The following is a 10839-nucleotide window of genomic DNA, read 5'->3' as shown; positions in this document are numbered from 1 at the left end:
ATGCAGGAGAAGCTGTTGCTTTCAGCTAATCATAAAACTGCAGGATAAGCCCATAAATTTTTATTGGTTTTGGGCCAGCTTAAAGAGACATCCAGTACTCTTTCTGAACAGAATGGAAACCTGAATTCAGCTGGAATATCATACACTCTGATTTATGCAACAAAATTAGTCTAAACTTTCCAGATTAGTGCTTCCTGTTATTTCTGTACAGAGTTCTGTTTACTTGGTATTTCTAGGAATTTTCAAGGAAATTAGTACAGTTACTTTAAAAAGTTAAAGTTTAAACTGCTACTTTAAAAAAAAAAAAACATTAATCAAGCCTTTATCAGGCATCTTTTTTAACAGTGGAAAGCTAAAACCTTAAGCTTATAGTACCTTGTGCATCACCGTTTGTTAAATCATTCATTGTAACTTTTTCAAAAGGCGTAAGTATGCAACAGGTTTAAGATGAAGAAATTAATCTAGGCCTAACACTCTACTAAGTGCTATGATATGCTTGGCTTCGGCTTGCTCAGTGCTAATGAAAATTGACCAACATTAAACTTCAGATTTGTTCCAGTGAGAATGAAAGCAGGTACTTCCAGAATTAAAGACACAATTTGGACATGCAGAGCTCAAAATGGGTAAACGTATACTTTAATGATTTTTTTCTTTTAAGTGTTTTATCCAGCTTTCTTAGCTCTTAATCATTTTTTTTCCTTCTATCAGGATTAGAATTCAGTTGAATTATGGGTTCTTCTCTCTGTGATGAGAGAATGAGAAATAGTTTTCACATTAGTCTTCTAGCAGGAATTAGTTTGATTTTCTTTGTACTGGACAACTGAAAATGAGTTGTCTTTTTTTTTCTTAAAGCCAGAAGCCTGTTGGAGAACAAAAGGATAATAGCATTTCTGGAGTTCAGTGTTACAGAGGGTTGCTAATACAAAAGAATCAGTAGTCTGTTTTTTGTATCACAAGGTTAATTTGAATAGAAGACCTAGATCAGTTGTCACATTTGCAACAATTGCAATTTGCAACAAGAGCATAAAACTCTTGTTGTTTCGAGAATCTGTTAATTTATTTTGCGTATATTCCCCTACATTATGAAGATTAAAGGTTTCTTTATCATCTTTTCTAGTACAATAAACATCCATATTAGCAGACATTTCTCAAGCCAAGTGAATGGAGGTGTTGCTGAACTGTTTTCTTTGTGGAGCTCACTACAGGATCTTGCACTAAATTTATGTGGTGTTTCCCCGTAACTCCAAGCCAGTGTACTACTGAAGAATCACCAGCATGAACAATATGAATGTTTGCAAAATGGTGAACTACGTTTGGAATATTGTATAAAAGACAAGGTACTACTGAAGTCTAGTTTACTTTCTAGGTTAAAATAAACTCTGTAGATGTTTACAAAAATTTTAAGTGATCCCCATTCTTGTATCCATCATATCCATGGTGCTTCTTAAATTAAAAAGCTATGATGTGATGTGGCTCAAATTGAAGACACTTTTACCTCTTTCTTAACCTGATGTTCAGTCTACTATGTCTCTGATTCTTTAGTCACTGTCCCTTTTAAAATGGAATATTCTACTTCTCTATCAATTATTCCTTCTTTTACCTCTCCTAAGTTATTCCCTCCGAAGCCCTTATACGGGAACTTGTGTTTCAGCGTCTCTGGAGCTCATGCCCCAAATATGTCAGTTTCTTTCAAATTCTGGTGGAGATGAGCTGCTGGCTAGTATATCCTGTACATTTAAGTGAACAGGATATCTACATCTACATCCTAAAATTATGTGTACAATGAAATGGTTGTCTTAAAGAAAAAAAAAAAAAAAAAGACTTTTTTTTTTCTGTCCTTCCAATTTAGAGTACAACAGGCTGTGTAATAATTTGAATCTCTGGCAAAATAAGAGTCCATTACAACCAAGTGAGGAAAACAAAAAAGTTCAGTATTAAAACATGTAAGGAGGTGAAGTTTCAGGTTGTTGAAAATGTTACTTCTTATCTGCTAAGAGGATTCTTCCTTTTTTAAAAGATTTGTCTTCCATAGTTTAATGAGGGTGTGAGTTTGCTGGTAAGTAAAATTACTTTTGACTTCACTGCTAAAACACTACGTTTGTGGGGTTTGTTTGTTTGTTTGTCAGATTAATACGGAAATTACTAAAATAGGGAAGGAATATAAAATAACCCAAATCTGTTTTCTGTCATTAAGAAAATCTGTCATTAGGAAAGAGGGTCTCAGTGAATATGCAGGGTAGGTTAGGCAGAATCCTTCTAGCAGGATATTTGTATGAAAACTAAAGTAAAAGAAATACGCAATGAAAATGGAGGGGCGAAAAAAGGCTTGAGATAAACCTTGTATCTGTGGTTTAGAGAGATCGAGATAAGAAGAGCACAAGGAAGGAAGATAGCACAAATCATGAGAAAGGAAATGCTTTATCTTAGCCTCGTATCTGATGTGGAACTTCCAGGGGAGGTCTCAGAAGGGTAGAGGAGCACTGCACTGTATGAAAACATGCAGTTATCTTACATCGTAATAATACATTGATTTCCCTTCCTTGACCCACCCATATACCCACGTGCACACACACGCATGGACACACCACCCCAGGTCTTCAGAAAGCTACCTACTTACCAGCTCCAAATATTGTGACTCTCAGGAGAAAGGCTGAGATTTTTGTTTGATTCTGTGAACTCATGTAGAAAACTGACTGACCTTTCTAGAGTTATGATTCTGCCCGTCTTCCTTCTGGGTGATCTTGTTTGTACTCACTGGCTGATGAAAGTGCTTTGTGATGTTTTAGAAACAATTACACCACTTTAAAAAAAAAACAACAAACAAACCAAAAAACGCAGCTAAATCTTTAGAGGAGTGAGGAAGATGTGAACCCCTTAAAAAGCAAACGCTGTTCTACTCAGTTTTTTATCATGTTGAATTTTGCTACTATTTACTTAGGAGACTAGTATCTGTAGGAGTACAAGGAGTACAAGAAGGTGCAAGTTTACTTAAAACCAGTCTTTCTGGTAGCAGCTGAAAAATCAGCAAACAGAGGTTGTGATCTTATTAAGGACTATCTGTTTCTTTAATCTTGTCTCTTGTTTTGATGTGTGCTTATCATTTTGATTAGAATTTTTATATGCATTTCTTTGCCTACTTCTATTCTAGAAACTAGTCATTCAGAAAGCCCTTGAATCATGAGGATTAATGGAAACTGATCTTTCAGAGTGGCCTGTGTTGGTTGCTTTTTCTCTCCCGTGAATCATTCTAGCATGATTAATGCTGAATCCTTCCCTTTAGGAGGAGTTGCGCAGTGACAGCTTTGGAAAAAAAGAAAAACAAGTGGCCAGCAAAGGGGTGTTTTTGTTTTGTTTTCAAAAATATATTTCATTTTTAATTAGTCTGAAAGTGTGATTGTGAAAATATCACATTCTTACTCAAGTATTTGAGTGGCATGCTTCACTGATTGGACCCAATTCTAAACAGTGATGATTCATAGTTTCTGTAATCATGGAAGGTTAAGCTAGAGTCTAATGACAGGTAACAGTTATAACTGGAGTATATTCTTTCCTTTATTTTACATTCTGGATGGAGTTAACATATCACCCAAGATACTGATATGTGTAACAAAAACCAGCATTGAAGACCCAGCACCTACAGTTCCTAGAGGTCATTTTGGGGCCTGCTCAAGAGATTAATTTGAAGGCAGCCTATATAATTGTTAGCAGTAGAGCTCAACCCTTTTACAGTTTTGCCTTTAAGATTACTATGTTATTTTAATACATGTTACACCAGTTCAAATCAAGCTACATTTTAAATATATTCTCCTTGCTTTGCTGTTTGTGGGAATCATTGTATCATTTATGCAATTAGCTTTCAAAAAGAAGAATCCTGGATGATTTTCAACACACGTTGATAGCATTTTATAAATTAATGTTTCTTAAATTTTTGCTCCTCAACGTATGAGACAAAGACAATCCCCGGCCAGTCAGCCATGTGGAGAAATCCTATTTTTTCTTTAGATGTAACTTTAAAGATTAGCCAACTAATGATGATATATTGTGCAAATTAAGTATTTAACATTCCAAAACATATTGACGTATTTGAATTCAGCGCACCATGTAATCTTCCTTGTTCCTCTTGGCTGATGCACAGTCAAAAGTTCCATTATGTACTATTGAATTTGAAACCAGATTAATGTCTCAAACTTTTCTTTGTTAATAAGTTACATGATATTAGGGAGAAAAGTAGCTTTTTGAAATAATTGGTTATTAGATTGCAAAGAACCACAAATAGTGGCCCCATGAAATTCTACTGGCTTCTCATCGGCATAAATGCATCACAGCATAAATGGTGTCCATCCATTTTGTATTTGGGGAAGAACAGAAACTAAACTGGAGTCCTAACTAGAAATTAACAATAATGATAGCATGATAATTACTCCCTAATGTTTACCAGACTGATTACAGACAATTATTAAATGGCCTGTCTTTCCTTGGGATGATTACAATGTATTTATCAGGGTATCCTTGGGGGAAAAAGGGATTCCTTATTCACTCCCTTCGCTGTGTTTCAAGGACATGGTTGCTACAGCGGGAGCACACAGGGACTGGGAACCTGTTCACTCCTGTCACCGCTACTGCAGAGCAGTGCTGGGACTGTCCTGCTGGTCATCTGCAGTTGAAGACACTGCCATAGGAGTAGCATTGTGCAGAAACAAGTGCCCGAGGACTATCTTGCTTTGATTTCAGGTGATTTTTTATTATGTATGGTTGTTACTTTGCTTTAGTGTAGCAAAGTCAACTAGTGTTGATTTGCTTTAGCCCTCTTGGTTTTAGTCAAAAGCCTTCCTTTTTGTATTGAATTCTTCAGGTCACAGGTCTTTGCTTAAAGCAAAATATAATCAAATTTAGCTGGCAGTAAAACAAAGAGAAATGGAGGGAAAAAGAGCTTGTAATGTTCCTTCCTTCCCTCATGTTACTAGTCTAGAAGGAAGCAAATTAGTTTTTGTAAGATGTTTCAAAAAGCTTATCTTAGAATCATGGAGATAGTATAGCCACAGAGGTCTGATAGAAGCAATCATTTGTTTTCTGTCCATCTTTGAGATATGTTTTTATACTTGACTTACATGCAAAATCGAGCCCTGCATACACACAAACTTATAATGGTAGCTACTCTTTAAAAGATCGGTGACAGATGGTGAAGCTGCTTGTCTTAACCATTTAGCCTCTGAGACTCTCTAGCATTCATAAAACTTACAATGTGAGTTTTAAGGTACTGCTATCTAATACAGCTGCAGTTTGTTGTGATTTTGCAGTGCTTCCACATGGTCTGAAGCTTAGGGTTAGCAAATTTGTGTGAGGTGGGAGCGAGCTTCCCCTCGTGTAACTGCATTGCCTGCTAAATACATATAGTATTCCACCCTCTGTTTCTGCCTCCATTACTATTGAAGTCATCAACACCGTTGCTGATTTTTGGGAGTAAGAAGTTTTATTTAATTTCCCCAGTGACTAGAAATCACCTACGCTTCTCTGAAACAGTTTGGCTCGCTCTGCTAAGTAACAAAGTAAGAGGCAGCTTCTCGGGAATACCCACAATGCGGGCAGGTCTCCTCAGGGCTGAACATTTTTTTTTTTCCCCTTAATTTCATGTATCAGTTCAAGACAGGCATTATAAAAGGTACCATATTTGTACAGCTCTTGGGAGTTTGTTGACCAGGCAGGCGTAGGAAGTGGTTTGAGCCCTGCTGTGAATTTAGGACTGGATAAATCCATCCCTTTGGAAGTGAATTTCTTTTCTCCCCGTTTTCCTGTGCTCCAAAGCAACGCCCCTGCCCTGGCATATTCAAGCAGGCGCTTTCAAACTTTGCTTTTAAAAATATGGTATTTTCAGAGGAACCCGCGGTCCTCACAGCCCATCTCACCCCCCGCCCCCAGAGCTGGAGTACCGCCGCTCTGCTGGCCGGTAGGCGGGCAGCCCCCTACCTAACCTGGGGAAAAGCCTCGACCTTCTCCGCTGACACCGTTTCCTCACACATCCTTAAGGCCGTTTTCACCCCCTCCCGGCCGCCTTCGCCCGTGTGGGAGCCGCCGGCGCCGCCACCGGGCCTGAGGGGAGCGGCCTCAGCCCACGGGTCGGGCCGCGCGCTCCGCCCCGCCCCGCTCGGTGTCACGTGGGCGGCGTCACGTGCCGCGTGCAGATGGCCGCGGCGCCGCCGCTCGCCCCTCGCTCGGCGCCCTGAGGGGGAGCCGGCGGCCCCCTACCTCGCCCCGCCATGGAGGTGTACATCCCCTCCTTCCGCTATGAGGAGAGCGAGCTGGAGCGGGGCTACACGGTGAGGGGCGGCGGGGCGGGAGACCCCCGCACCTCGCGGGGGGGCGATGTGGCGGCGCGCGAGCGGGGGCCGGGCCGGGGGGCAGGCCGCCATGCAGGTGCCGGCCTGAGGGGCCCGCGGGGTGGGACGATGACACCCTGCCCTGCCAAGGCCTGCCCTGACCACCTCGGCGCAGGAGGGGTGGCCTCGGCCCGTCGGGCATCTCCTGCCCCACACGAGCTTCGTGCTGTGGAACGGTGGTGGTAGCGACAGCGGTTAACGCAGCATGGCCAGCGAGTGGGGAAAGGTGGGGCTTCCATGCCGGTCGGCCCTGCTGAGAGAGGCACATCTGGGCGCTGGGTCCAGGTCTGGGCTCCCCAGCACAGGGCCAAACATGATGAAAGGCCTGAGGCATCTCTTGAGTGAGGAAAAGCTGAGAGAGCGCAGACTGTTCAGCCTGGAGAATGTTCCAGGGCAATCTCGTCACGGTGGGCAAATAACCTGAACTGAGGGAATGGGGAAGAGGGAGCCAGACTCTTCTCATTGGCGCCCAGCGACAGGACAAGTGGCAATAGACACACATCAAAATATAGGGAATACCATTTAAACATAAGACAAAACCATTTCGTTACCATGAAGATCGTCAAGCACTGGCACAGGTTGCCTAGAGGACTGTGGAGTCTCCATCCTTGGAGGTTCTCAAAACCTGACTGGACGTGGTCCTGGGCAGCCTGCTCTAGCTGACCCTGCTTGAGCAGAGAAGTTAGTCTGCACAATTTTCAGAGGTCCTTTTCAACTTCAGAGATTTTCTCATCCCATGGAGCTGTTGGGCTGTAATGGTTTTCCACATGTTTCTGGGTGGAGACAGGGGATGCTCTGGACTAAAACTCAAGGCATTTGACTGAAGGTAGATATTCAAACCTATCTTCTTTTATTAAATCTAGTCATTTGGTAGTTCTGAGCTGGTAAGAAATACCAGGAAAAAAATCTAACCCTGTAGAATTTCTGGAAGAGTGATCCATGTAGGCATAGTTTCATGAAGCAAGTGCATCTCCCTGATGCTAATGCTGTATATTCTTTGGGCCTCAGTACTGGCAAGTATTTACAAGCCTTGTGAACCACTTCAGATGCATTAACGTGAAAGTGTGACTGCATTAATGTTTCTACCTCTTAGTTTAATCTAAATCCAAGTGGTCCTCTACAACATTTCCGTGTGATTTTAGGGAATGAAATTTGCTTTAAAACATTCTGATTGAGTGTGGTTACAAATAGCACAGACTGATCACAGCATATGCCAGTTGGGTTAGTTGAAGTGACAGAGTGAGTGGTTTGTAAGATGTGCATACTGCACAAATAGGAATTTTCATAGCAATATATATATACTTACTATTTGGTTTAAGGCAGTTTTTTATTTCTTTAATAGTAATTCTGTCAGTGAATCTTGCTATCTAGAGGATTTGGTGTTTTACATTTTATAAATGTTAAGCTATGTAAGCTTCAAAAAAGCAGAAATTAAACTGTTATCTTCCTAGAAGTCTTTCAAGAAAATGATCTTGAAAGTGAAAATGTTTGATTATTACAATACTGTTGATTATTACAGCACTGCGCCTCTCAGATCACTGGTGATGAGTCAAACTTACGCATCTGAAACTTGCTTAGGTTCAGTAGAGTTTGGTAGTTGTTTCTGTGTAATTACTTTGCATGTTCAATCAGATGAGTGGGGTTCTATACCACATCCCATACAGAAGTTATCATACTTTACACTATCAGATGCATCAGCTTAAGGATTTCCCCGACCATGAAACTGTACTAGAAATTATAGCTAACTTTCCTCTGGGTCAGACATGCTTGTGGGAGAGAACATGGAAGTCTGTTCTGATAATAACACGGTGTATTTCCTTTATGTTTTAAAGAGCTTATGGACTATGCATGAGCAAGGCTTATTCTAATGTAACTGTCAGTTTGTTACATTGCTAAATAATTTGCATCGGTATTGTTCCAAACATAGAAATTCATGGCCGATGCAAATGGATATACTGTAAGACCTCCCTCCAGCAAAACTGAGATTAATGAGAGTTTACCATTGCTCTGTACTAGCTAGGAAGATACTGTGTAGGCAGAGGTATTTACCTAAGAAAAAACAGTAACATAGGAATTATTTTGTATTGAGCAAAAAGGTGATTTCACTTGGACAGTTGGTGCTTGTGAATGTTGCCATGTTCATACCACATCAGCTCTTGTTCTTTTGGACCTCATTTTGTGGGGGTTAACAGTTGGAAGCTGTGGGTTTGGTAGATACTGCTATAAAAGATGGGGCTTGCAGGGTGTTGAAGACTTTGTGATTAAATAGATGTTTCACAAGTTCTGTGCTACCTGAATCTGGTGCATTAGAAAAGCCAAGGTAAGTGGAGGAAGTGACACTGTGAAGTATTGAATCTCTTTGAAATGTAACCTTCAAATTAAAGGAGATGAGTGCAGACCTGGACTAGTGCATTGTATCTGAGTGAAGTATGTGTTTTTTTCTGTGAAATTATATAGGTAATTCAATTTCAGTTATTTTGCATCATCAGGCTCATGTATCGTGTTAATATGTAAAACAGTATGGTGATAAAGGTCAGGGAAAGTGTATTGCTCCTGATGAACATGACTAGCAAACTGGTAACGACAGATGAGGAGAAGGCTGAGCTACTTAACAACTTTTGTGCCTCAGTCTTCACTGGCAACCTCTATTCCCACACCTCTCAAGTGAATGGACTGCAAGGCAGGGACTGGGGGAGCAAAGTCCCTCCCACTGTAAGAGATGATCAGGTTCGAGACCACCTGAGGGACCTGAAGGAATTGGCAGATGTAGTTGCCAAGCCACTCTCCATGATATTTGAAAAGTCATGGCAGTCAGGCGAAGTCCCCAGTGACTGAAAAAAGGGAAACATTGCACCCATTTGTAAAAGGGGTTGCAATGAGAACTACCTGGGAACTGGGAACTACCAGCCTGTCAGGTTGACTGACCTTTGTGCCTGGCAAGATCATGGAACAGATCCTCCTAGAAGCTATGTTAAGGCACTTAAAGAACAGGGAGGTGATTTGAGAAGGCCAGCATGGCTTCACCAAGGACAAGTCCTGCCTGACTAACCTAGTGGCCTTCTATGATGGAGTGACTACGTCAGTGGACAAGGGAAGAGCTATGGATGTCATCTATCTGGACTCCTGTAAGGCCTTTGATACAGTTCCCCACAACATCCTTCTCTGTAAATTGGAGAGATAGGGATTTGATGGGTGGACTGTTCAGTGGATAAGGAACTGGTTGGATGGTCTTATCCAGAGGGTAGTGGTCAATGCTTGTGTCCAGCTCTCCATCTGGACATTGAGCCAGTGTCCCTCAGGGGTCTGGATTGGAACCAGTACTGTTTAGTATCAATGACATAGACAATGGGATTGAGTGCACCCTTAGCAAGCTTGTGGACGACACCAAGTGAGGGATGGTATGCCATCCAGCAGGACCTGGACAAACTGGAGAACTGGGCCAATGTGAACCTCATGAGGTTCAACAAGGCCAAGTGCTGGGTCCTGCACCTGGGTTGGGGCAACCATGGATATCGATAAAGTCTGGGGCATGAAGGGATTGACAGCAGCCCTGCTGAGAAGCTTGGGGTTACTGGCAGATGAAAAGCTAGACATGAGCTGGCAACGTGTGCTTGCAGCCCAGAAAGCCAATCATATCCTGGGCTTCATCAAAAGAAGTGTGGCCAGCAGGTCGAGGGAGGTGATTCTGCCCCTCTGCTCTGCTCTGGTGGGATCCTGCCTGGAGTCCTGTGTCCTGCTCTGGAGTCCTCAGCACAGGAAAGACATGGACCTGTTGGAGCAGGTCCAGAGAAGGGCCACAAAAATGATCAGAGGGATGGAGCACCTCTCCTTATAAGGAAAGGCTGAGACAGTTGGCGTTGTTCAGCCTGGAGAAGAGAAGGCTCTGGGGAGACCTTATTGTGGCCTTTCAGCACTTAAAGGAAAGAAGATGGGGACAAGCTTTGTAGTATGACCTGTTGCAGTAGGACAAGGGGTAATGGTTTTAAACTGAAAGAGAGTAGAAATTCAGACCTGATACAAGGAGTTTTTTTATGGTGAGGGTGGTGAAACACTGGAACAGGCTGTCCACAGAGGTTGTAGATGTGCCGTCACTGGGAACATTCAAGGTCAAGTTAGACAGGGCTTAGAAGAACCTGATCTAGTTGACAATGTCCCTACTTATTGCAGGAGGGTTGGACTAGATAACCTTTAAAGATCGCTTCCAACCCAAACTATTCTGTGATTCTATGATCACAGGAGACTACTTTACACAGTTAAGGTTTTACTGTTCTCTTTCCCTCAAGTGATAACTTGCTTAGAATTAAAATGTTTTCTTGGAGTAGCTAAAACAAGGAACTTACCAGAGATTATATGATTAATAGCAGAAAAGGGTGATGGAGCTTGGGACAAACAGAAGATCGCTCACCAGCCCAGTAACATGCCAGGGGTTACAGAGGTTGTCTTCTGCACTGTGACTATTGGGCCA

The 10839-nt window shown here is 42.0% G+C and overlaps 1 protein-coding gene across 2 annotated transcripts in view; it reads left to right on the top strand.

Moving 5' to 3' along the window:
- Positions 1 to 6144: 6144 nt before the first annotated feature.
- Positions 6145 to 10839, top strand: part of SNX24 (sorting nexin 24) — a 95638-nt gene continuing 90943 nt past the window's right edge. Inside the window, exon 1 of one of the 2 annotated variants that reach the window (XM_074166238.1) lies at positions 6145 to 6314. In XM_074166238.1, the coding sequence (XP_074022339.1) occupies positions 6255 to 6314 (60 nt within the window). In that variant the 5' untranslated portion in view covers positions 6145 to 6254. The remainder of the gene's footprint in view (positions 6315 to 10839) is intronic. The other variant, XM_074166239.1, reaches the window with a different exon arrangement.

Source organism: Numenius arquata, chromosome Z (assembly GCF_964106895.1).
Source record: "Numenius arquata chromosome Z, bNumArq3.hap1.1, whole genome shotgun sequence".
Lineage (NCBI taxonomy): Eukaryota > Metazoa > Chordata > Aves > Charadriiformes > Scolopacidae > Numenius > Numenius arquata.
This window is presented reverse-complemented; position numbering and strand designations above follow the sequence as displayed.